The sequence below is a fragment of the Archocentrus centrarchus genome, chromosome 7 (assembly GCF_007364275.1).
Source record: "Archocentrus centrarchus isolate MPI-CPG fArcCen1 chromosome 7, fArcCen1, whole genome shotgun sequence".
Taxonomy (NCBI): Eukaryota; Metazoa; Chordata; class Actinopteri; order Cichliformes; family Cichlidae; genus Archocentrus; species Archocentrus centrarchus.
In genome coordinates, this window is record NC_044352.1 from 10,177,064 (window position 1) to 10,204,256 (window position 27,193).

General features: G+C 39.7%; 3 protein-coding genes across 4 annotated transcripts; 1 reads left to right on the forward strand and 2 right to left on the reverse strand.

Moving 5' to 3' along the window:
• Window positions 1-285: 285 nt before the first annotated feature.
• On the reverse strand, window positions 286-7,145 carry LOC115782941 (translocase of inner mitochondrial membrane 17 homolog B (yeast)). The gene is made up of 6 exons (XM_030733490.1): window positions 7,047-7,145; window positions 5,349-5,448; window positions 5,208-5,271; window positions 4,875-5,003; window positions 3,704-3,814; window positions 286-1,222 (listed from the first exon to the last, which is right to left on the reverse strand). Exons 1-6 carry the CDS (start codon window positions 7,070-7,072, stop codon window positions 1,137-1,139), a joined length of 516 nt encoding a protein of 171 aa, XP_030589350.1. The 5' UTR covers window positions 7,073-7,145; the 3' UTR covers window positions 286-1,136.
• On the forward strand, window positions 7,115-14,168 carry pqbp1 (polyglutamine binding protein 1). 2 transcript variants are annotated; one of them, XM_030733488.1, is made up of 8 exons: window positions 7,115-7,196; window positions 8,931-8,998; window positions 9,089-9,200; window positions 10,118-10,218; window positions 10,375-10,417; window positions 10,502-10,593; window positions 10,679-10,736; window positions 13,785-14,168. In XM_030733488.1, the coding sequence occupies exons 2-8, from the start codon at window positions 8,932-8,934 to the stop codon at window positions 13,933-13,935; spliced, it is 624 nt and encodes a 207-aa protein (XP_030589348.1). In that variant the 5' UTR covers window positions 7,115-7,196; window position 8,931; the 3' UTR covers window positions 13,936-14,168. The 2 variants fall into 2 exon arrangements, with proteins under 2 accessions (XP_030589348.1, XP_030589347.1); XM_030733487.1 differs by having other exon boundaries at window positions 10,375-10,593; window positions 13,785-14,167.
• A 107-nt stretch (window positions 14,169-14,275) lies between these two features.
• On the reverse strand, window positions 14,276-26,062 carry gpkow (G patch domain and KOW motifs). The gene is made up of 11 exons (XM_030733486.1): window positions 25,827-26,062; window positions 25,460-25,620; window positions 25,232-25,374; window positions 20,361-20,467; window positions 19,815-20,019; window positions 18,445-18,577; window positions 17,855-18,044; window positions 17,594-17,714; window positions 15,672-15,741; window positions 14,619-14,704; window positions 14,276-14,531 (listed from the first exon to the last, which is right to left on the reverse strand). Exons 1-11 carry the CDS (start codon window positions 26,024-26,026, stop codon window positions 14,400-14,402), a joined length of 1,548 nt encoding a protein of 515 aa, XP_030589346.1. The 5' UTR covers window positions 26,027-26,062; the 3' UTR covers window positions 14,276-14,399.
• Between the last annotated feature and the right edge of the window lie 1,131 nt (window positions 26,063-27,193).

Here is a 27,193-nt window from a genome sequence, read left to right on the forward strand (position 1 = left end):
GGAGGTGGACAAACCCTCCAGCTCTGTAGCAGTTTGCTGCAATGTTTTAGTCTTAAGAGAGAATATTAAGAAAACTGCGTGGAGATGAAGGAAGCAGATTCAAGTTAGGACCCCCCACAATATTTCAGGACCTCGGACAGAGGTAGCCACTGAGTGCAGTAGCGGAACACCGGCGCCAGGGGGCGCAAGTCAACAGTAAATCACAAGACTGCAAGCCATCTGAAAAAAGAAGGCAGGATCATAAAAAATAACAATGACATTTTTAAAGATCATTTGAACCTTTATTATATTTATGAACCTTGTTCACAGTAAATGTATCAAGATTTTCTGACAGTTTGCAACTGATCATATGATCACTGGTGCTAATTTCAGGAGAGAAGAGACTTAATTTTAAAAAAGTGCTTTGTTGTTTACAGCAGCAATTAAAGTGACAAATGGTGCACACATAACAGACTTGACAACTGATACTCAACAAAGATTGCAAAAAACTGAGATAATTTATCAAGAGAAACTGCAAAGCATGGATTTGCTGAGTTTAAACAAACGTGTAATTCATCAGTCCTTTGCACCGACTGTGACATCTCATGTAAATACACAGAAAGCCTCTTTCTAATGCACGACTTTAAAAATATACAGTTTTCTTATTTTGCATTTCTGACTTTCAGTCATTAAAATACCCGCTTCACTATTTATTAACTCTGCATGCTAAGGTATAAACTCTTTGGAAGCATAAAGCAGTGCTTTTTTTGGAAGAAAACATATTTGGTTTCTTGAGTAGTGTTGATGTCCTTAACTCTCAGCAAGAACATAAATAAGCAAAAAAGGATTCCTTTAATAGACACAAGTTGTGTTCAATAACCAAGTTAATACAGTTTTTAGAACTACACATTTAACAAAATGACTAGAAATACTAAAAATACTGAATGATGGTACAAACATTAGGAATGATAAACAAACATTCACTCATAAATAACTGAAATACTAATTTGTCCCTGAGGTATATATTGGCATCTACTTGACACGCCTGTAGGGACCAGCATCTCCAACTCTTGATCATCTTGGTAGATGGTGCTACTGTTGTGGTGCTCCCATTAAGCATTGGATTGTCCACAGCTGGCTTCAGTCCTTAACTTTCTCTACTGAAACTGCCCCTTTGACCCCTGATGTTGATGATCTCCATCCTTCAGTGGTAACTGACTAGGGTCGTCTGCAAAGGGAATTGCTGGAGAAATCAAAGAAGACGACACACCAAAGTTAATTTTCTCCTTAAACTGCTGTCTGTCTGAGTGGTGTCCAAAAAAATGACGTGGGCTTTAGAGATAATTGGGAAACTTTCTGGGGAAAACCCTAACTGGAAAATTCAAAAACCTGTTTTATTTGTTATTATCTATCGTCCACCTGGCCTTTACTCAGAGGTTCTGTCTGATTCTCAGACTTTTAATCTGATTTGCTCAGTTCAGAAAAATAATTACAGATGTAGATGCTGAAAATGACAGCCTCAACACTGCTTTTAATCTATTATCAATTGGCTTCTCTCAAAATATTAAGGAGCCCACCCACCACTTTAATCATACTCTGGATCTTGTCCTGACATATGGCATAGAAACTGAATAACATTTACTTTAATGGATTGCACAGCAGTGGGGAATAAGTTTTATTACAGCAGAAGTCTTTCTGAAAGTGCTGTAACTATGTTTAAGGATGTAATTCCTTCATTATTGTGCTCTTCAGTGCCAACAAAGTGCAGAGCAGCTACCTAAACTCTGCTCCCAGTGAGGTCGATTATCTCCTCAATAGTTTTACATCCTCACTGCGTACGACTTTGGATACTGTGGCTCCTCTGAAAAGGAAAGCTTCAAATTGCCTGACTTCAAAGTGCCTGACTCCGTGGTATCATTCACAAACGTGCAGGTTAAAGCAGATAACCCGAAAGCTGGAGAGGGAATGGCGTCTCACTAAATTAGAAGATGCTCATTTAGCCTGGAAAAAGAGTTTGTTGCTCTATAAAAAAGCCCTCCGTAAAGCTAGGACATCTTACTATTCATCACTAATTGAAGAAAATAAGAACAACCCCAGGTTTGTTTTCAGCACTGTAGCCAGGCTGACAAAGAGTCAGAGCTCTGCAGAGCCGAGTATTCCTTTCACGTTAACTAGTAGTGACTTCATGGATTTCTTTACAAATCAAATTTTAGACATTAGAGAAAAAATGATTCATAACCATCTCAAAGATTTATCTTCATGTTCGGCTGCTTTCAGCACTGCTGGTATTCGTTTAGACTCTCTGACTGATCTTTCAGAGTTAACTTCAATAAACTAAAAAAAACTTACTTCCTCCAAACCATCAACATGTTTATTAGACCCAATTCCTACTAGACTGCTCAAAGTATTTCCATTTATTGATGCTTCAATCTTAAATATTATCAATCTATCATTATTAGTTGCCTATGTACCACAGGCCTTCAAGTTGGCTGTAATTAAACCGCTACTTAAAAAGCCATCACTGACCCAGCTGTCTTAGCTAATTATAGGCCAATCTCCAACCTTCCTTTTCTCTCAAAAATCCTTGAAAGAGTAGTTGTAAAACAGCTAACTGATCATCTGCAGAGGAACGGTTTATTTGAAGAGTTTCAGTCAGGTTTCAGAATTCATCACAGTACAGAAACAGCATTAGTGAAGGTTACAAATGATCTTCTTATGGCCTCTGACAGTGGACTCATCTCTGTTCTTGTCCTGTTGGACCTCAGTGCAGCTTTTGATACTGCTGACCATAACATTTTATTACAGAGGCCTCTTTAGTTCAGATGAGAAGTGAACCATCTTTAAGAAACTTTAAAGATCTCCAGTCGCCTTAATTTCAAACTCCAGAGACAACTTTATCTCCACCAAATTTATACAAATTTTGAAATCCCTTGAGAAAAAGAAATGTGATACTGCCCGTTCATAAACTGAACAGTTAGTTTTATACATGCAGTTTTGTTAGATATTCTGGATGAACGCTGGATCTTCTCAAAAACAGTGACCCTTCAAATTGAATTTCATTTTTGGGAAGACAAAAACAGCAGGGAGTCAGATGTGGTGAATAGAGTAACAGTTGTAATCTCTCATGTTTTCAAAACCATTTAAGCAGGAGAACAGCGGCACACATCACATTTTGGATAATCTACTCCAAATCAGACCATTCGGAATGTAACACACAGCCCCACGTTGATACTCTGACAATGGGGGAATGAATTAAGGGTGCAAAACCTTGTGAGTGTTGGAGAAAACAATCAGCACGTGCTCCTGACCTAATGCACCGCCTTTGGGCTTGTACACTGCACAATCATCTGAAAAATGCTGTTCAGGCTTCTTTTTCTCATTCTGACTGATGATCCTTGACATCACCCTTGGGTCAATTTGAAAGAAGTGGATGTTTGCACTCTGCGGATTTTTGAGGTCTATGACGCAGAAATGTGCATGTGCAATTCAGAATGGGACTAGCAGAGAGCAATCAAAAAGTAGTTTGAGCACGGGGAGTGGTGTATCATGGCAGAAGGAGACAATCTAGAAGGGGAAATTTAAATCCTGTACAGTTGCTTTTTTATAGGCGCAAACTCTGAATTTGTTTTGCATGTAATCATGTGACATAGTGTTAAACTACTGGTAAACTACTAGTTCTGCCTGCTATAATTATTATTTCTTGAACATAATTAACTTCACTTACGGTTCTGAAACTGCTGTGCTGTGTATCTTGTTAGGAGAATACCAAAACCCTCAATGAGAGCAAGCAAAATTCCCCCCATCATTGCAGAGCCCACCATTGTTAACGGTCCACCTGAAGAAAAATGCAATATTCAGTGAATCACACTAATTATTCCAATGTAGAAACCCGATTCCAGGAAAGGTGGGACACTGTAAAATGTACATAAAAACAGAATGCATATAGAGAATCCATCTATCTATAGAGCATTCATTCATATTATAATTCATTCAGATTATAATTCTGCTTGCAAAACCTGCCAGACAAGACAGGTTTAAAAAAAAAAAAACAGAATGCAATTATTTGCAAATCTCATAAACCCATATTTTAATTCATAGTAGAACACAGAAAAATGTTTAAACTGAAAAAAATGTGCAATTTTAAGAACAAAATAGGGCCATTCTGAATTTAATAGCAGCAACATGTCTCAAAAAAGTTGGGACAGGGCCATGTTTACCATTATGCAGCATTCCCTCTTCTTTTAACAATAGTTTATACACATCTGGGAACTGAGAAGACAAGTTGCTGATCCTTTGGGAGTGGGATGTTGTCCTACTTTTGTCTGATATAGGATTCTAGCTCCTCCTCATCTGGATTTTATTCATGTATGGCTGCTTCTTAACCTGCATTTGTGAATGGCACGGTGAAATGTGATTTCTGGAAATGCTGGTGAGATATTCACAGTCTTTAATATTTTACACTGAAGAACAATATTCTGAAATTGTTCCACAATTTGTAGATGCAGTTTTTTTTTTTTTTTGGCAGACTGGTGAACCTCTGCCCATCTTTACTTCTGAGAAACTCTGTCTCTCTAAGATGCTCTTTTTATACCCAGTCATGTTATTAACCTATTCCCAGCTAACCTGATTTACTGCAAAATGTTCCTCCTGCTGTCATCAAATTCAAAATGAGGTAAGATTTTTCTTAAAATGGTACATTTTCTCAATTTAAACATTTGATATATTTTCTATGTTCTATTATTAATAAAATATGGGTTTATGAGATTTGCAAATAATTGAATTCTCTTTTTTTCTTACATTTTACACAGGGTCCCAAACTTTTCAGAACTGGGTTTGTATTTACTGACACAGAGAGGTGGTGTTTTGCACATGTGAGCTATTGCGTTCCTTCTTACTGCGTGCTGCCAGGATGGCCCCAGTCAGAGCACCACTGGTTATGGAGTTCCAAGGATCCTCTTTCCCTCTCAGGCGAACCAAACCACAGTCGATTGTGGAAAAGAGCCCTCCCCATACAGCAAAGCTACCTGCACATACAATCCAGTGAGTGAAAGTCAGTCTAAATGTATACATTATGGTTTTAGACAAATATTTTTAAAAAACCATTAATAACATGTGAAGTAACCAGACTTCGGCTACTTGTATGAACCTAGTTGTACCTAAAGATTTTTATATACACAAAAAAAGGTGTATTACCAACTGGAATGTGTAACAAAACAGGACCTCCTCACCTCCAATCTGTGGAGCTCTAACTCTCACTGCTTTTGCACTCCCTTTCAGTCTGTGTCCGACACCCTGAAATATTAGAGCACAGTTGAATTCTGCCTTTAAAAACCTGATGAGCCAGAGAACAAACTGTGTTTTGAACTCACAGCAGGGGCATTTCGAAAGCCCTTGACTGCCTGGAACACTCCTCCTCCAATTGCACCCATTGTGAAAGCACCTCCACAGTCATCCACTATCCTCCAGGGGCTGCATTAAGAGAGAAATGGATATCTATGTGACAGGAAAACTGACAATGGGGACACCTTCAGCACATATAAACAGTGCAGATGCTATCTGGAAAGACCATTTGTGCAAAGTTTTGGTTGAGAAAAAAAGTGAAGAAAACACAAAGAACTCGTTCCTTGAAAGGAACAAAAGTAACTACATAGTCACCTCTGATGATCTTTATCATAAAGCACATCAGATATCATAACTGAACATGTGGTGTAGTGAGAATAACTGCTATTGTTTATCATGTTTGAGACAAGAGTGTTTAAATACTGGATCTTTTACAGCATTACTGTAAACTACAACTGACAAATAAAGTCATATCATAGCCAAGGATTCTTTTAAGACCCCTGCATGCATATGACAGATTTACACTATATTGCCAAAAGTATTCACTCACCCATCCAAATTACCGAATTCAGGTTTTCCAATCCACAGCTGTATAAAATCAAGCAACTAGGCATGCAGACTAGATAGGATGCAGGACAGAATAGGATAGGATATAGTGTACTTTCATCAACGTCACAGTCTTGGCCCTGCAACTGATGTTTTTCTTTTGTTTACATCATTGCTTGAATTCATAAATTTAATATGAGCTAAACAATATTATAAGAAATACATGTGAGTACTGACACCATCAATACTTATCTTGTTTATAGTGTCAACAAGACTGATACATTACATCACGAAGAATAGACAAAGATAGAATAAAGCGCCTTTTAGCTTTTTGACAAATATCAAAAGCCTTTCCCTTAACATCTCAGATTTGCCTGAAAAAAAATTCAAGGGAAAGATCTGCTCTTTAAAGGGTGTATGCAAATTTTCAGATCCCTGCTAGTTGTCTAAAAAAAAAAAAAAAAAAAAAAAAGCATTCAAGGAATGAAGGTAGGGGTGTGTTTACATGTTTTCTAGCAGCTTTTTTGAGGGACCATTTTAAAATCACATTATCTAGAAAACTACTATTTTTTTAGGGTAAATATCTGGTCCTATGGCTCTATGAATATACACTCTGAGGAGTGCAGCTCAAGTTAACATAGAATGACTCATGCTTCAAGTCCCTAAAATATTTGGATTTTTGCAGTTGCTGTCATGTCATTGGCTGATTTACATTAACGAGCAGTTGAACAAGTGTAGCTAATAAAGTGTCTGATAGTTGAATTCTTTCCTCTGCTCTTTTGAACGGTGTCATTTAAACTTGACTTGTAGGGTATTTGTGTTTTTAACCTGTCAACCAAACGTGCGTCATAAATAAAAATTCATGCATTGCCTATTTAGAACCACATTTTGACATAAAACCACCCTGACATATTCTTCATTTTTTATCCTGACTCCATCTGTCACTTAAAAACAGCGTCATTTTCAGGTAAAGGTTACTCTAACAGCTTATTGTATGTGCAGAGGGCGCCCCCTGATAGCGGCTTCATCTTTTAACATCCCTTTAACAGGCCAGCAGTACAGCACAAAGACCCTTTCTGCTCACTCTCACGTCGAAACTGAATATGACATTAAAAGGTCAACACTCGGGGCAAGCTTAATTAGTTCTGAAGGAAGAACAAACGCTTAAAATCTAATCTTACCAAGGTTCACGGGCATACTCCTCCATGTTTGTTGTCGTCTTCAAGCGGGCGTAGTGACATCATCATTAAGCGCCCCCCTTGTGTGCTGTTTTGGGAAGCGGTATCGTTAGAGCTGCTCGACGATCAAAAGGGTAATTTTCTTAAATACAGGTAAGAATTTAATTATTTTTTGTTAGTTAATCTCTTCAAACAAATGTAATAATAGTGTTTTTGTGATCTAAGTGTTTTTCAGACGCATAGTTGTGTTTATTGCTTTAATTTTTGAGCTGCAGCCACGGAGGCACCGCAAGCGTGTTAGTTTCTCGTTAATTGAAATATCTCCTATTGTACATGGCAAGAACTATTTCATAATAAAAAAAGATAAGTTGAGGAGCTAGGAAGGATTTCACCTGTAGTCAGGGGCACCGTGTTGCTGTGCTTTGCCTTTTCCAGTATTATTGCCTTTTCCAGTATGTTCACAACGCCATTAGCAACAGAGCTCTCAGGCATTAAGAAAATATTCACATTTTGAGCAAAAACTCAACCGCTGACCAGTAAAACAAAAACCTATTATTGTATGTGATACTTAATCTAAAAACAAGCAAAAACTGTCAGCTGTACATTGACAGGGGTTATTACATTATAACTCTCCATCATCTCATTTGGATTTTCTTGAAAAGAAAAATACGTTAAAAAAAAAAAGCCTGTTAAAGTCATCAGCTTATCATCAACAAATGCTTTTTTCTCTCAGTGTAGCAATCTTAATTGAAACGTTTTTGTGATTCTTTCTTTGTATGTGTCCTGCACAAAAAAACCTGCTCCTTAGCTTCAGAGCTGAAAACAGACTTTCTGTTTTAGATATTTTGGCCACACATGGTTTCCCAAATGTTATTTAAATGCACATTTTAATGGGAAAGTGTTCATTTTCCTTGCATTTTTACAAAATGAAAAAAAAAATCTAATTTCCCCTGATTTTGGTAACTTTCCTTCAACTTTTCTCTATCTTTTTTTAACCTTCTCTGTTATTTTTGAGTGACCCTCACCAGTACCTGAAGAAGGTTACTTAAGGTACCAAAATGGTGGCCATCTAACATAAAAAAACAAAACAAAACAAAAAAACAAAAACTGATTAGGATTATGGAGGCGGAGGATTATGTGCGGAAAACTTCTGTATATGATGCAAGCTGTGAAAAACAATAACAGAATAGCTCAAAAATTTAGGCATGACAGCCATGACAGTTCAGGAGTTTAGTGGGATATTCAGACCCACCAGCATGCATGCTTAAACTGCAATTCATGAACACCATTGTGACATTAAAGCAGCCAGCTATAATATTTTGCAGGAAATGATAGTCTACACAGATGACGAGTCTGTTGCAGAATTTGGGTTCCTGAGCAGCGGTAAAGCTGTTGTTGATAAAAGAATTACTTATCAGAAAACAAGAAATGTCCTCAAAATTAGAAAAACAAAGTTTCAGATCATAATGGGAGCTGTTTCAAAGCCAAGTGTTTTCCAAGCCTATAAAGTGTAACAAGAATGGTGGACCAAAAGAATTAAATATAATGATGACAAAAATAATTACCAGACTTTGTGTTTATATTATGTGGGTTAGCCCATGTGAGTACTGAAACATACAAATGTGCTTGAATTAAACATCACAGGACTATATAATGGTGTTAATTATGTACATTTTACTTTATGGCCACGTGTGAATCAGTTGTTTGTGTCTAAATGATGAGCTGCTCAATGTTTTCATTTGTCAAAGAGTACATATTATTGGAAATAAAGTGATACATTTGATATTACCCGATTTTTGACAGTTATAAGACTTTGTTACTGTGTAACAATGTGTTATGAGCCTCTTTGTCCTACAAGTGCTTTGCATGGACTCCTCTGTGTTTCAGGATGCCTTTACCTCCAGCACTGCTGGCCCGATTGGCCAAGAGAGGAATTGTTAAACCAACAGAACAAGGTAGTGAAACAGACTTGAGCTCTATGCTTTGTGGCTTTTTCGTTATGTTTCATTTCTTTGTAACAACCTTTTTCCCCTCAATTCATCCAGAGGCAGATGAGGAGATTATTGCTGAAGATTACGATGACAACAATGTAGATTATGAAGCCACCAGACTTGAGAATCTACCACCAAACTGGTATAAAGTGTTTGACCCTGCTTGGTACGTATACTTGATATACTATAATACAATACAATATCAGCGGTGGCAAAAGTACAGGCATTCTTTACTTAAGTAGAAGTACAGAAAATTCTCTGGTAAAAGTTGAAGTACTGATTCAACTTCTTTACTCAAGTAAAAGTGAAAAAGTACAGGCTCTCTTTGAAGGACATTTCTTCCAGCTATTTTTGTGCAAAGCTAACTGAACCTCTTGCTAGATTAATATAGTAAGCAATATAAAGTAATAATAGACATGGGAATACAAACTTTTTTAACTTTGCCTCCACACCTAACCAGGAGTATAATCAGGGGTTAAAGTGGGATTTGGCAGGTGGGGGAACCCTAAGATTGAGTATAAAGGTTGAATTCAGTGAATTAATCTAAGCATCAGCAGCTTAAATTCAGTTCAGTTCAATTCAGTTTTATGAATATAGCGCCAAATCACAACTCAGGTCACTTTATATTGTAATGTAAAGAGCCTAGAATAATAGAGATAAAACCCGAACAATAAGAGGACCCCCTATGAGCAAGCACTTGGCAACCGTAGGAAGGAACCCCCCCCCTTTTAACAGGAAGAATCCTCTGGCAGGTCCAGGCTTAAGGAGGGGCAGTCATCTGCTGCGACCAGTTGGTAGTAAGTGGAGGAAGACAGGACAAAAGACATGCAGTGGAAGAGAGTGGAACCTGACAATGAGCCTGTTTTAAAAGTGTCAGGAGTCAAAAGTACAGATATTTGAGGAAGTATTGCAGGGGCTAAAGGAAAAAGTCAGAAAAATAAATACTACAGTACAGATACCTGAAAATTTTACTTAAATACAGTAGCGAAATATTTGTTTAATGAATTTCAAGGTTTTATTATTAATCACTAGAGTCCAGTGATTGGTCACATATATTTGTTTTATTTTATTTTCCTTACACAGTGGTCTTCCTTATTACTGGAATGTCGAGACAGAAATGGTTGCCTGGTTATCCCCAAATGACCCATCTGCTGTGATAACAAAACCTGCCAAGAAAATAAGAGGTATGCATTTATTAAGCCTCCATAATGTAATGTTTTTATGAGGCACTGATGATCACAGTTTCAGTCCTCTTACAGTAGATGTTTGTTATACCTTGTATGTATAACCTTAGACTAGATTGTTGATTTTGTGATCCTTGTCTTAAATTGTGTTTTTAGCAGAGGGAGGAGATGAAAGAGGCGAGAGGCAGGTTGAGAAACCAGACAGAGAGAGAGAACGACACAGAGATCGAGATCGGGAAAGGGATCGAGATCGGGAAAGGGAAAGGGAAAGGGACAGGGACAGAGACAGAGACAGAGAGCGTGATGACGGGAGGGACAGAGACAGAAGAAAGCAGAGGAGAGAAGATGTGGCACCGTATAGCCGAAGCAAAAAAGGTAACGTTTACATCTGAATCATCTGTACGTTTTTGCGTAGAACCGTTTTACGTGACTGATTATTGAAAGTTTCATTTCTTTACAGGTAGAAAAGATGACGAGATGGACCCGATGGATCCAAGTGCTTACTCTGATGCCCCAAGGTACAGTTCCAATAGTCACCTCGATATAAGCTATATATAAGTAGCTCTCTGGTGCTCCTATTTTGCCAGAAGCATAGTGTTGCACTTGTAGAAAGTTCGGAGACTTGTGAGAGACAGACTAGATTAATTCCCATGATGCATCATGATGCCCATTCTCAAGGTCCACACTAATGTCTAAGCAATAAACCCTCAGACAGCACAGCTGTAGTATTTGAGTGTGTTAGTTCAAAATGGTATGAACACAACAGCACTTTGTTGCATATCACGTGACATTACCCCAGTGCAGCTAAAATCTGTTTCTTACTATGTGCACTTAAGGTACTAAGTGTGAAAATCATCTAGGCTCTTACCTTACAGAGAAGACCAGAGGTAACTTTTGAAGTAGATTTTGTCAAAACATTAACATAGGGATAAATTTTAATCACAGTTTAAGGAATAAACTAGTGTGTACTAAAGCATGTGCAGCATTCCTGTAATTTCATGTAACTTTGGAGGTGGTAGCTCCTCCTTTGTCCACCATTTTTTCCTATCCTCTGGTACCACAGAGGATACAGATGAATAGTCCAAAAAATTACTTCCTACTTCCATTTTCCTCAGTGACAAACATCATGAGGTCTGAAAAGAAAGGTGTGAAGGAGAATTTATGAGGACTTTGGAAAAGAGAAGCATGGTGCGCAGAGAATGACTACAAAACGTGCATCTTACTTTACCCCAGCTTTTTCTTGCCTTGTTGTTTCATGTAGGTTATATAAATAATAACAATCCATTTTCTTCCACTTATCTGGGGCTGGGTTGCCCCTAAGCAGCTGAGCCCAGACCTCCTCCAGCTTATCCAGGGGGACACCGTGGCGTTCCTTGTCCGACTAAGGACCGTGGGTTCAGACTTAGAGGTGCTAATTCTGTTCTGTCCGTTAGTCTGAGGTTCGACTGATGGATGGACCTTCCTTTCCAGTACCCTGGCATAGACCTTACCGGGGAGGATGAGGAGTGGCACCAACCACTGTTCAGCTGCAGCTCTGAGCAGCAGCCTCAACAGTGGAGGTGTGGAACATGGTTCATTCAGACTCAATGTCCTCAGAGTTGAAGATCTCACAGACTGGGGCCTCTGCCAGGCATTTCCAGGACACTCTCACTATATGTTTAGGTGTGTCAGGTCTGTTCAGCATCCTCCCCTGCCACCTGACCCAGCTCACCACCAGGTGGTGATCAGTTGACAGCTCAGGTCCTCTCTTCACCCGAGTGTCCAGAACATACGGCTGCAGAGTTGATGATACGATTACAAAATTGTTCATCAACCTGCAAACTGGTGCCACGTGCACTTGGACGTGGCACTTCTGTTCGAACACAGTATTCGTAATGGACAAACTGTGGTTAGCACAGAACAAAACACCACTCAGGATCAGGCAGGCGATTCCTCTCAATCACACCTCACTGTCATTGTCCAAGTGAGTGTTGAAGTCTCCCAGTAAGATGATGGAGTCACCAGACGGAGCACCCTGCCCAGTCAGGGCAGAAACAGTCAGGATCTGTTCCATGGCCTAAAGGTACAGGTTAGCAACCCTCTTGTCCACTGGTGAAAACTCCAACGTACAGGCAGTAAGCCAGGAAGATACAAGAATTCTGACACCAGCTCACCGCAAGCAACTCCAGATGGGAACAGAGTCCAGCCCCTCTCCAGGAGACTTTTTCCAGAGCCCAGGCCATGTGTTGAGATGAGCGGAACTATATCTAGTCGTTACCTCTCAACCTCACGCATTAGCTCAGGCTACTTCCCCACCAGAGAGGTGACTTTCCATGTCCTGACAGCCAGTCTTTATAGCTGGGGATCAGGACCTCCGCCCGACACACATTGAACCCGACCCCTACGACGCCTCTTGCAGGTGGTGGGCCTACAGGAGGGCAGGCCCCCCAGCCACCAGACACTCTCCTTCGAGCGCCTTCCCCAGGCCTGGCTCCAGGGTGGGGCCCCCTGTAACCCTATCCTGGGCAGGGTAAACTGTTCATTTGATGTGTTTTCCATAGGGGTTGTTGAAATTGATCTTTCAGTGTAACTGGTTTCCTACTCCTTGTTTAGGATTTCTATGACCAAATTAAAATTCCCTCCATCCATCACCACTCAGCTGACTTATAGTAAAATTTATCCATCTATCCTCCCATCACTAATACAAACTGAACTACAGCAACCTTAAAATGCGCTTGGATTCATCTTGATTTAGAGAGCACACATGAATCTACATTTCATGCAAGGCAGCATTTCAGAGAGATTTTATTACAACAACATAATATTCATAAGGTGAACTGTGGTGAACTATGCTCAGTTTTGATGATTATTTTCATAAAGGATGCTCTGCTAAAGAGGGAAATAAATACAGGATTATAGAACCTTTTCTTGAGTATTTAGAGAATTCAACCAGTTTTTATTGCAGCTGCCACACACCTTTGGGTCACTTCACTCAGCAACCTTCTGTAGCAAAATTGACTATTGCACCGCACCCCATGTTTAATGTCACAGTGCTGTTCACAATGTTATTCCCTCCAGCAAAGTCTGCAGAAATGCAGAGAGCCCTCATGCACTTGATGATTTGACAGTGTGACAGCTCTGAGCCCTCGCAGGGTGAAAATGGGCCATATACATTTTTTTTTTTTTACAGCAGGCAGTTGGGTCTGTTGTGGCAGAAAAAACACAGGTGTAAAAAAAATAACTTTTTTTTTTTAAATGGCTGCATACAATGTAAGTATGCTAACTCCATGATCTATGTATGTGCAGTCTGCCTTATCTTATTGTAGCTCTAAATACAACAAAGCCATCATTAATTAAATTTCCCTTGCTAACGGTTTTCTTGCCACCGCAAGTCAAAATGTCTGTTGTGAAAAGGTCTATTTAAAATCTACACCTCCAGGGTGTTACCAACAAGTCCTCTCTCCGAGACCAAGCCGAGATTGTCATAGTGATTTGATCAGGGTTGTTTCTCAGGCTTGACTGAACCCTTCTCAGCCACAGAAGGCATATGGAGCTGGTTAAAAACGCAGACTTGTTCATGTTTACAGGGGGTCGTGGTCGAGTGGGCTGCCCAAACGTAATGAAGCAAAAACAGGTGCAGACACAACAGCAGCAGGGCCTCTCTTCCAGCAGCGCCCGTACCCAAGTCCAGGAGCTGTTCTTCGGGCTAATGCAGCAAACCAACCACCCAAAGAGTAAAAACCCGACACTGTGAAGACAGCAACTCAAACACACACCTGTACAGTTGGTCTTCATTATGCTCGCATGTTAAACATCCCTGTAAGACACAGGCTTTTCTTTTCATTGTAAAATGTGTTCATGTCAGAAATGAAGGGCTGAGCTTTTTGGACAGCTAGTGCATTCATACTCCTGCCATGTAGAGCATTTGTAAATATGTTTTTATATGACTTAGAGATTGACTTCGTGTTACAAAACACATCAGTGAACATGATAATAAACTTAAAACTACCATGAAAAAGACTTGTTGCAGCTTTTCTTAATAGTTGTGATGCCATCTGTACAAAAAAAAAAAAAAATCTTGACAAGGTTTTATTACAAAATTGCAATGTTTTAAAATCCATTATACTTGAATATTACAAAATACAACAGGTGAGATGAAATGGGTGGAAAAAGGACAGAATATTACAGTAAACATCAGAAAATCAGTGATCTGCTGCTGCTCCAACATAGTGACAAATGGAGTCATACTCCAATGTGAACACTTTGTCCTCGTATCTGTCGAGCTGGACCATCGCCCTGCACTTGTTCTTGTCTCGCTGAAGAATACGGCCAACCTGAATGGGGGGGTGGGGGGGTGATTAGTAACAGCTAATTATATTCAAACAAATGCATATATAAGGCAGCAAGGGTACTTCGCTTACCTGTCCCTTGTGCTCACCCAGCACCACCATTACAGAATCGTATTCACTTTTTGGGACAATGGTTTCCAGCATGTCCTGCTTCACATCTGCCACAGAAAATAAAGGAAACCGTGAATCATTCATTTAAGAATTTCTACAGTAATAACTACAATGGCAGCACTCAGAAGTTACCAGCAGATTCTGACATTTATGTTTGCTAATAACCAATAAGACAAGGAATCAATCAAATAAATCCCCAAATTTGGGGACTCTTGTTCCCTGATTTAAGTCAGCAGACTGACCTCTCAGGATAACAACCAATGCTTCCAGTATAGTCAGCATATATCTGGGTTAACACGTCCTGTTTGTCTCCTGTCATTACTTACAAATGCAAATAAATTTAAAAAGATAATAAAATGCTGAAGTATCCTTAGACAACAGCCAACTGCTGCAAGGTTATATTTAGGCAAATGTAAAACCACATAATCCTAACAGATTAGATCCCTCTCAAATTAACAAACTGTGCAGCATATACAAGTATGGTTATTCTGAAGATTCAATAGCACCATAAGTTTAAAGGAATAGATCAACTATTATGGAAATGTGCCCATTTGCTTTATATCTAAATATGCAAAGGCACAGACCCAGGAGGCAGAGGTTAAGAGCTACCCTAAACTTACTTACTACAAGTTATTCCAATTGTTGCCAATTACAACTTATTTATAAATGTGTGCAAAGAAATCAAGTTAGAAAAAAAAATATAACATGTCTTCAAAAACAAACCAAAAAAATAAATTTACTTTTCATTAAACAGTTTGTGTTTGATCAAATCAATAACACCAATGATTAAAATTATGATTTGTAGCTTGTTTTATGCTATTTAGGATAAATATACTACATAAAAAGCTTTTTCCATACAAAGGTGAAATAAAAAAACCCTTAACCCAAGTGTCCCTGTTGATTATAAAACCAACAGTAACAACCACATTTTACACATTTGCTGACCAGCCTCCAATTAGGCAACAGGAAACACGAACACCACAGAGTGAGCCTGAGAAGGCATTAATGACTCACCGTCTAACAGTCTTCCCTCTTCAGTTCGGCACACACAGGTAGACGGTGTCAAGACATCCTCCACTCGCATCTACACACACACACACACACACACACAAAGAAAAAAAAAAAACAAGACTGAGCTTTACAGCTCTGAAAGAAACTCAATGTTTGCGATTATCACAGTTCTGCAACAATATTCCACGGCTTTCCTGCAACTGACAATATTTCTGCTGGCTGCTGTTTTAAGGGGAAAAAAAAGAAAAAGAAAAGGCAATCTAACTATAATTAATGTCTGTCTCACAAAAAAGTGAGCAGGTGTGGAAGTTGTAGTAGCTTTGGAAATATCACGATGACCAAAAGAAAAAAAGTGATTCGTCTGTTTATGGATTTCTTTTTAGCAGAATGATGTTTCATCGCCTCAGTAGACTTTCAAAATCTATGAGACTCAACGCAAAGTAGGTTTGAGCAGAACTGCAAACAGACCTCCACGGTCTATAAAACTCATACGCAGGTGCTATAAAACAAAGCACTGCACAAAAACAACACTACAAGGCAGTTTCTGCTAGTGGTTAATTCAACTGAGCTCAGTGAGCTGTGAAACATGGCAACTGCAAATAGTAAATAGATTAACTCCTAAATCTCCCTCCCATTTTTACAGCTGAGGCACAGGCAAAGATGCAATGACCATTTAACTCTAGATTAAAATACTTAGAACCATCTGATTTTACAAGATGATGTTTGTCTCACTTTCCCCCTTGCTCATTTATAAAAACCATTAATTGGCACAGAGAGAAGGGAGCAGTCAGGATGCAGTGCGACACAGATTGCAGCTATGAGATGTGATAGTGGGCTGCAAAATCCAAAAGTGAACCGGCTGTACACGCTGAAATTAAAAATGATCTCAACAAACTAGTATTTCTGCTGCTAAGCAGGAAAGGGTAGTTTAACTGTTTAGTCGGTTATACTGTCTGTGAAATGTCAGAAAAGCTGGGAAAATATCCCACCTGTCACTTCATGTCACAGTTTCCTTTAATTTGTCATCTGCCTGTACCTTCAATACATTAATGTTAATCCAAAGCTATGGCACAAAAAAGTATAATATAAGTACCGTATTTTCCGGAGTATAAGTCGCACTTTTTTTCATAGTTTGGCTGGGGGTGCGACCTATACTCCGGAAATTACGGTATTCAGAAAAAGACTGGAATAATTGGAACTGCAGCTGACGACGAGTCTGACTAACGCGACACAGAAGAGGAAGCGGCGCTTCGTCTACGGAGTGTACGGAATTGTTTAGAAGTGACACCGAGGATGAAGAATTCAATGGATTGATGGTTTGGTTAACTTGTTAGTATGTTCTTTATGCTATGGTTATCTGAATAACTTAATGTTACGTTAACATACTGTAGCGATTCTCTTAGTTAGAGAGCGTGTTGATGTTGTGGGATTTCGGACTGTTCGGGAGGTTCGTGAAGGCAGCATGGAGAGAGAGAAAAAGACCGAGAGCTTGCCTGTGTGTGTGTTGCTGTTCCGCTGTTGTAGTTGTGGTTGGCGTGGCTGTGGCCTACAGCAGCCGTTTTTCTGTTAATAAAGACGACCTTTGTTGTGAATATCGCCGACTTTGGAAGTGTGTTTACAACGTAACAATACCGAACACGTGTTCGTTGTGCGTCATGTAGTTGAATGTGCTACGTTAGCATAACGTAGGCGTAACCGTGTTCGTCCTGTTCTTTAATCCATTATTATTTTAAATTGCCGTTCAAGATGGAATTTGTGCTCTGAGTCTCGGATTCTATCAACACCCCCCCCAAAAAAAGTGCGACTTATAGTCCAGTGCGACCTATATATGTTTTTTTCTTCTTTATTATGCATTTTTTGGCTGGTGCGACCTATACTCCGGAGCGACGTATAGTCCGAAAAATACGGTATATATAAAGTAATACCTTTGAATTGTAGTACCTGCCCCCTTTGAACATTTTGTCTATAAACCGAACTTTCAGGTCTCTCTGGAGCCAGGAGGGGGGAGCCGGTGGTTGCCTTGCTTCTTTCACCGGAGGCTTATCTCTAAAAGAGAAAACAGCAGATGAACAAATATGCAGCATGTTTAATCAGGGAAAACACACTATCAAAATTATAAATTGATTAAATACAGTGAAGTAAAAAGCTGGCTAATGAAATACTGCATTTTTTTAGTGAAAATGTACCTTTCCTGACTTGATTCTCTGTGTTTCCTCTTCCTGTCGTCTTTCTCTCGCTCTCTTTCTGAGGACTTGTGTTTTATCTTGTCGCTGTTACTACTCCTCTCTTTCTCCTCCCGCCTCTGATGCTCCTTCTCTCGCTCCTTTTCCTTCTCTTTCTCCTTTTCCTTGTCTTTGTGGGCTTTGCTGAGGCGACCTAATTGTTGGGAAAAACATTATGGCATTACAAAAAAATGTGGCAAATACAGACAGCAGTATTTTTAAGAGTAACTCTAAGTGGTGTTTTTATTCTAGGAGGAATACTGCTGACTGCTCTAAGTACAAACTGAAGCTAAATCTCTGTCACCATTAAGGATAAATCTGACTCCCCACACACTAACAAGCTACCTTAGATACTTTATTTTAAAAAAAATACAACTGTATTATATATAATTACAATAGCAATACAAGTATTTTACATGTAATATAAAGTATGGCCAAACAGAATTTTGGTATTTGTTGATCTCTAAATGTTACCATAATTTAAGTGAAATTTCTTCTAATCTGCTTTGCAGGAACACAATAAAAGTCATTTTTTTAAATTCAGGGTTACTCACTGAGGTCTTTGCTGTATTTCTCATATTCTTTGCGCTCCACCAGTTTAATGGCATACTGGCTTATTGTCACAGTCTTGTTGCCAATAGCCAGCTTCACCACGACTCGAGCATTGTCTGGATCAACACCTTCTATCTGCCCCAGGCAAAAAAATAAAAGACAGTCAGAACTGGCTACTACCAAACAAATGACCAGCTTTAGTTACACTTCCAGTGTTTCCCACAGATTTAAAATTAGAACCTAGTGTATGTCACCTGTATGTGCACACACATGCTTGTAAAAGCCAAGCACCAAATAACTGAACAATATAATTAGGTGCCTCCCTCGGTGAGTCTCCAGTGGACAGACTCCAGCTCCGCATCTTGACTGCAGATCGTTCTGCTCTGTGTACCGATACATGAACCAGTTCTCCATCTGCTGCAGGTTCTGTTTGGGGGAGGGGCTTCTGCTCAAGCTTGCAGCAGATCTACAGAGCTGAGCAAGGACTATACCACTAATTGTAGTCCAACATGATGAAGCTGGAGTTCTTCCAACCATAGCACACAAGACTAACAGTAGAGGCAGTTTAAGTTATTAAAAATCAAGGGCCCAACAATGCAGCCCCTACATCCACTCCTACCTATATACTTGCAGTTTGTGTGTCTCTATGAGGGATGCACCATATTAAAAGCCGTTCCAAACTGACTAGCCTTTAGTTCAAGTAGGTTATAAAGCCCTCCTCAACAAGTCCACCCAAATACTGTCTTACCAACTGAGTTCCATGCAGTTATTTCAGAAATAAAACGGGATGGAGTTCATGGATTTTTTTTTTTTTTTTTTGCATGTCTGAACATGATTTGTACATGGTTTTGAAAACTGTCTCATAATTTATTTATTTTTCAGTTTTTCTTCATATAAATGCTGATTATAAATAAAAGGAAAGAAGAAAGAGTGGGGTATTACAGAAATGAACAAAACTGAAATGGAACAGGTGACAATAGGTGGACAAGCTCTCAACACAAATTGCCAGAGATATTTGTTACAAGTCCCAGTTTCCAGTGCAGGAAGGTGAGGAAGTCCCAAAGGTGGTTGTTGTATTTCTACTCTACCCATTAATTAGAGGCCCTTACACACATTATGGAGTAGAAAGGTGAAAGGGAGTGGACAGGAATTGGGCCCTTGTTAGCACAGACTGAACTTTCAAATTAATAGTGAAAAAATGTATCTACAATTGAATCATACACTTGTATGGTTAAAATAAATAAATAAAAATAACAAATCCTGAAATGAGTCACTGAATATACTTGGCCAGCCAGCCCCAGTAATCCTTGAGTAGGAAACACTGATTTTGTTTCAGGAGAAAATGACACCACAGATTCCAGATTAACTCTACCTTGCCATAGAGATCTTTATGTGGCCCCGACTGCACCAGCACACAACCCCCAGGACCCATCACTAGTTCCTCCTCCTTTCCTTGCTCCTCGCCTGGCTTTGGGGGACGCTTATGTCTACTGGGCTCCAGGTCCTTTATTGCCGAACGATCTGCTCCAAGACCCAACCCTTTTGGACGCAGCTGGTGTTCGATTGGCTGCACATCTCTATAGCAGTGAGGCAGTAACAAGAATGAATCAATATACAGGGAGATGAACACGTCCAGGTTGTAAAACAGGCTAAAGGTGGACACTGCTTCAATTTTATAGGTGAAGCACAATGCATAGTTTCTAATTATTACTAGTTTTATACAGCCTGTGCTATTATTGCAGGCTAATGAGGAAAACTGCAGGAATTAAGCAATTATTCAGTAATTGCAATTTCTGTCAATTTGTCAGTTGACTTGCTGTTTCAGTTCAACTCTGAACACCACTGTGATAAAAGTTCAGTATAATAGTATTAAATTAAAACAGGAATTGTAAAGCAGAAGTTTCAGTTTGTTACTTACTGTTTAAAGGTACGTCCAATGCCTTCCTCCTTCTTCCAACCCATCCCTTTAAGCATTGCAAGTCCATAAGCCTGGACAGGAACACGCTCATAATCTGCCTCTGTTGACTGACAAATGCATACATACATTATTTTAGAAATCGAGACACATAAAATTCAAGTATAATTCAGAGAGCGCATTAAAAATTCTTGAGGGGCTAAATGAGGTGCTTATGTAATCTTTGACTTATGAAGCACAAGAAAAACAAAAAACAAAAAACTGTTTGTTGCAGCTGACAGAGAGAAACAGCTTGTCATGCCGGTCTTACGCAGCCTTTTGGCCAGAGGCTGTCAGACTCAGTCCCGGCTGACTCAGAGTCACCAGGCCGCAGCTACAGCAGCCCTCATCAAAGCAGTGGCCCTGCTCATCTCTCTCCACTGAAGGCTTTCCTCTGAGGGAGGCTGGAAGCCCCTCACAGAGGAGGCTGCATGAATATGAGCTCTGGGGCACCGTGAGCAAATTTTCCCTGACTCTCGCGTTCTGATAGTCACATCCACAGTGATAGAGAGCAGATATGGGACGACAGGGAAGACATGTGAGGCCGTTTTATGAAAAGAAACAGAAAGAGATCTCTGGGAGATGCTGATGCCTGCCTGCCACCAAAGTCTTACTGTACGACAAAGTCATTCATACCCATACGCGTGCGTGCAGCTGCATATGCAACCAGGGGTGTCTCCCAGTCGAGAGTCAGCACTTTCCCACACTTAAATTTCAGTCTGAGTCAAAGCAGCCTGTAAACCAGACATTTTGGACTGTCAGGCATTTTCATTTGTTTTCTAGCAGAGTATATTGCCATCCTCACATCTGATACCAGAGATGTAATAGTTTTGTATTTTTTTATTTATTTTTATTTTTTTGGGAAGGTTTTTCATTCACTTTCAATTCACTTTATTTTAAAATGCTTAGTTTTAATCTAGTCTTTATTGGTTTCAGTGTTTATTTTTTGTTCTAAAACAATATGGAGTTGATTGTGGGAGCATTTGAATATCAACTCAACACAATTAGTTTACTGACAGGCATAAAAACATCCAAGTTTAAATAAATAAATGAGCCAAAGCTTCCCCGGGCATGTTGTCAGGACAAATTTGACTAAATTACGACAATTTTTGTAAATATTTTTTTTGATATATCTGGGCTTTATATCCAAAACTATAACATTACATATCACCAATTAATTTAGAAAGTGTACAATATTCATTCCAGTTAGATTACATTTTTTTCTTGTGTCAGTCACCTAAAATGTTTTTCACACCTAGTTTGAATGAACTAAAAGAGCCGTATACCAGTTCCTTAAATTGCGATTTCTGAGGCATTCTTTCATTTCAGATTTTTCTCTGAGAATTATCCAACCTCTATCATCTTTTCAGATTTCAGTTATGCAATACTGGGGACCAGTAGGACTGCACTGAGTTTGGCTTCCTGGATTCCTATATGCTTACCAAACTATATCAGAGATAATAGGTCAGATTTTCCCTTCACTCCTAGTCTATATGCTCTGAATGACCACCAAGTGACCTTTCTTTACCTCTAGCAGATTGAATTACACAACAATTACACAGAAAGATTACTGTTAAAAAGTGGAAATCTGTTATTTCCAGTCCATGCATTGCTCTTGCTGTTTGGAATGATAAGAGCTAATAAGAAATTGTTTTTTTTAGGATAAATAATCTGGTTTGTCACATTTAAAGCCCTTTAATCCTGTCACAATTAGACATCAGTTGATCTTTGTTTTTAAATTCATTTGCATTTCTAAATAGACTGTGTGCCTATGGCCTAAATGTCTACTTTGATATTTTTCTTTCATATTGTGTGTGGGTATTTTTTTTGTTTCTTTTTTTTATGTATTTTGAGCTTTATTAATTTAAGGTACTTATTTTTTGCACGTATTTTTACAGCAGCTGGGATAGGCTCCAGCTCCCTGCAACCGTGAACTGGGTAAGCGGAAGAAAATATATGGATGGATGGATGGATGCACAGATGTGCTTTTTCATGTCTTATTTGATTTCCCACCTTTGTTTCTACAATTGAGAATTTGTTTACATATGTTAAAAACAAAACAAAACAAAACTGTGCTCTCTTGATAACCTAAACAAATAATTCCATGTTTTCCATCCATCAATTTATTTTCTTAACAGCTCAGCCAATTATGTCATAGGCCGGGAAACACCATGAATGAGTCACCAGTTCATCATAAAGCTAATGCAGAGACAGAAAACCATTCACACTCAGTCACATCTATAGCCAATCATACGTCTTTGAACAGTAAGGAGGAAGCTAAATAACGTGAGAACATGCAAACTCCACAGACTCAGGTTCAGACCCAGGACCCCCTTGCTGTGATCTTTCTACTGTAGCTAACCAGATGTGAATAAAGAGACATGTGTAAACAAAAAAAAAAAAAATCAAAACTTCATTCAAAAGACCTTCTTTTGGCTGCTTCCTTTAAGGGTCACTGTTGAGGATTATTTTGTTACATCCATAGATTCAGCTTTCTTTCTCCCATGTCCTGTTATGCTTAAAACCCTTGACCCCTGCACATAGGAGCGATGCAGGCATGTGGGACTTTCCAATTGAGAATGTGTCCTGTTTTCTGTCCCAGTACCTCCATCTCCAAACAGATAAGACTTGTTTGCCCCATCTGCTACATATATCTTGTTGAACTGTGTTTGATCTGTGTAGGATAACTGGACTTCTACCAAGCAACAGTGTAATATGATGCTGTGGGACCTTGTATAAATGAGGTCTCTCTCCTTCGTTCCAGTGAATTCCGTCACTACACTCCTGCATGCGCTGTACCAACTGAAATCCTTCTTGCAAGTATAAAATTTTCAAAAGGCAACTCCAGCAGTAGACTTTTTTTAATTTAATGCACTAAAATTCCACAGCAGTCACCACAGCACCCTCATCTGTCACGCCAACTCTCTGCATGTCTTCCTTCACTACACATCCATGAATCTCCTCTGTGGTCTTCCTCTTTTCCTCCTGCCTGACAGCTCCATATTCAACATCCTTTGTCCAATGTATTCACTATCCCTCTACTGCACATGTCCACGCCATCTCAACCTTTCTTTAACTTTTGCTCCAAACTGCTCAACCTGAGCTGTCCCGCTGATATACTCCTTTCTAATCTTGTCCACCCTGGTCACGCCCAGTGAAAATAGCATCTTCAGCTCTGCCACATCCAGCTTAGCCTCCTGTCTTTGTGTCAGTGCCTCTGTCTCCAAACAATATATCATAGCAGGTCTCACTGCCATCTTGTAAACCTTCCCTTTCACTCTTGCTGCTATCCTTCTGTCACAAATCAGCCCTGATACTTGTCTCCACCCTGCATGCACTCTCTTTGTCACCTCTTTTGTGTGCTGTCTGTAGCTTTGGATGGTTGATCCCAGGTATTTAAACTCATCTACCTTCACTACCTCTACTCCTTGCTGCTTCACTGTTACACCTACCTCCCTCTCATTCACACACACACATATTGTCTTGCTTCTACTGACTTTCATTTCTCCTTCATTACCTTCATTCCTGCCTGACGTCAACTGCCAAGCTACCCATCACCATCGCAAACAGGAAGGGGCTCAGTGTAATCCCTGATGTAATCTCACCTCCACCTTGAACTAGGGGTGCAGAAAAAAATCGATTCAAGCTCGAATCGCGTTTCTAACATTGAACGATTCAGAATCGATTCTCATTTTTAAAAAAATCGATTTTTTTTTTGCGGGTGCGGCGGTGCCTTCTCAGCCACCGTAGTGCTAGGCAAAACAAGGAAGCAGCGTGGGCTATGTACAGGCATGCAAGCCTAGTAGGCTACAGAGGGGTGTGTAGTGTCGTGTTACGGTGTTTGTTGGTGCGCCGCTAAAGTATGGAGGATGAAGAAAAAGAAATCCAACCGCCTCCGCGGTCTTTGAAAGCAACCATTTGGAAACCCTTTGGATTTTACCGGGAAACCCGGCCCGGGTAAGAAAGGGCATGACATAACTCATGCGATTTGCAGAGATTGCAACGGTAAAGTATTTCGGGAATACTTCAAATCCCCGTTCTCACCTGGAAAGACATCACCCAGAGTTGTTGGTAGAATTGGATAATCCATTGAAGACAGCGCCAACACGACCAGCTGATCAGCCCACACTTCACCACTTTGAAAAACTGCCACACAATTGTGAACGGGCAAAGAAGATAACAAAATCCATCGCTTGTTTCATCGCAAAAGACCTGCGACCATACAGTGCAGTGGTGAGAGACAGCTTCAAATTCATGATTAATTAATGATAAAACCTTTACAATTATAAAATCTTTATAAATGTACTCTGCTTTCATGCCAGCAGACTGGAGTAGATCCTGAGATCCCGAGAATCGTTTTGAATCGAGAATCGTTTTTGAATCGGAAAATAATCGTTTCTGAATCGAATCGTTTGGATTTGAAAGAATCGGAAAAAAAATCGAATCGTGACCCCAAGAATCGATTCTGAATCGAATCGTGGGATACCCAAAGATTCACAGCCCTACCTTGAACCTATCTGTAACTCATACAGCACACCTCACTGTCCTCATACATGTTCGACACCACTTTCACATTCTTCTCTGCCACTCCTGACTTCTTCATGCAGTACCACAGTTCCTTTTTTGGCACCCTATTATATGCTTTCTCTATATTCACAAAGATACAGCGCAACTCCTTCTGACCTTCTCTACACTTCAAAACTTCATATAAAAAGACTAAAAATTAAGACTATACCCTTCAGCAGATTATATGGCCAGGATCATATTCTGAACTGCACAGCAAAGAGAATATAAAATAATTTGATTTATGTCCTTGTGTTAGTCTCCATACTTACGGATTCAGGCCTCAGGTCCACCTTTACATGGTCTCCATCCTCAAAGCCTTCTGGCACTTTGTTTTGCATCAACAGGGGGATACTTAGATTGAGGCTCTCTGACTTAGGGCCATTTTGCCACAGTTCAAGCTGCCTCCGTGAATCTAAGAACAGAAGTTAAGAGAAGTTTAAGTCGATATATGGGATCTAATGGTCCCCCCCAGCCCTGCCTTCCGCATACATACAAACCTTCAATAAGCTCCTTAACAGCCTGAGACTCCACAGAGTCGTTATCTTGGGTCGTGTCCTGTGTTTTGCCTCCATTTTCGGAGTTCTTGCCCGCTCGATGCCAGCGGTTCTTCTGGATCAGCGGGATGATGAGCTCCTTGGGTTTCTCAGATGGTTTTGAACTGCATCAAAAAATACAATTATTGCGCTAGCAGGCAGGGGTTTTTCAAAACAAGACTTTGCGTTTCCAACTATGTCTATACAACAATTATACATGGCTATTATTTGTTAACAAAGCACAATGATTTCAATAATTAGCTACGATTGGGAAAATAACCGCTACCCTACACCGGAACGTTATGTTAGCATTAGCATAAAAAAAACATACCTTTGCAGTTCATTTCCATCAATTCCAGTCAGGTAATCTCTGTCGACTTTCTTAATCTGAGCGTCGCCGGTCAACGGTTTAAATTTACTGGCTGTTTTGGTGAAACCAAACGACACGGCCGCTGTTTTTCTCTCTCCTTGCTGCTCCTCAGAAGAAGCTACGGGCTTAGAGGAACCCGCATCTCCTCCGTGCGACGCCATTGTTTTTTTGTGGGAGAATGACGCACACAAAAAGTGGTATTGTGGTATTTGTAGTTTATTCGCGGCCCCTGAACAGTTTCACTGCAGTTGCAGTTTACTACATCTCCCGTCATGCATCAGAATTAAAGGTACAGAATAATTTTGACAGCGACACGATGGACAGGTTCTGTCTCTGTTGTGTGATTTTAATCCACGGGGAAGAGAGAACAAGTTAGACAGGAAGCAAATACAGTTCACAAAAAGAGTTTTTATATTTACAGATTAAAAAGAGAAAATAACCAAGTGTGTCCTTGATAATGCTCAATGCAATGAAACTGTGTGCCTTTAATTTAAATAAATAATAACAGTGAAGGCTTTTTAATTTGACCTGTGTGGAATATTTGGGTAAATTTTAAGAATATAAAACATTTCCAGCACGGCTTATTTCAGCTTAAATTTTATAAGTTCATAAGGCTATTTCCTTATTAATATTTTCATAATTTCAGAGGCATTTAAAATCTCCTTTCTTTCGTCTTTCGAAAAGCAGTAACCAGTAATGTATCCGGGCTCCCACACATCCCAAAACATACTTGCAACATTCTTGAAGGGCAACCTAAAGTCTCACCTTCCCTGAACGGACAGCTTCATAACCATAATATTATTTTTATTGCAAAAATATGCTTTTCAACGCTGTATTAAATACCTTATACTGCAAATTTGGCCTAGAAAGCCTCCTGTTCTAATATTGTTCTCACGCCTTTAACTCGTAAGCGAAAAGTGATGCTGCTGCTGCTGCAGCTGCTGCAGGTACAAAGAGACCTACAGGGGCGGTACTTTTAACTCTTTTATTCCCTCCCCTCGGTGCTCCTTAACTTCTCAAGATAACCTTCTCACTTGCCACTTACGCTGTCATTGTTTCTTATGCTTCAAAAGTGCATTTTAGTTGCAGGAGCTCCAGCCTATGGCTGCACTTTCAATTGGACAGTGAAGCCTAATCTAATCTTGCCTTTCTCAATTACGCACTGAGAGCACCGCGCCTGCAGTTCAATGACACCTCTACCCGGTCGAATCGATAGTACCGATGTTTGTCTTTTTGTTAGCTGCTGCAGCTGCATCGATCAAATAACTATGCATCGGTAAACAATTAACCTGGACGATTTGGCAAACGAGGAAGGAAGGATTTGTCGC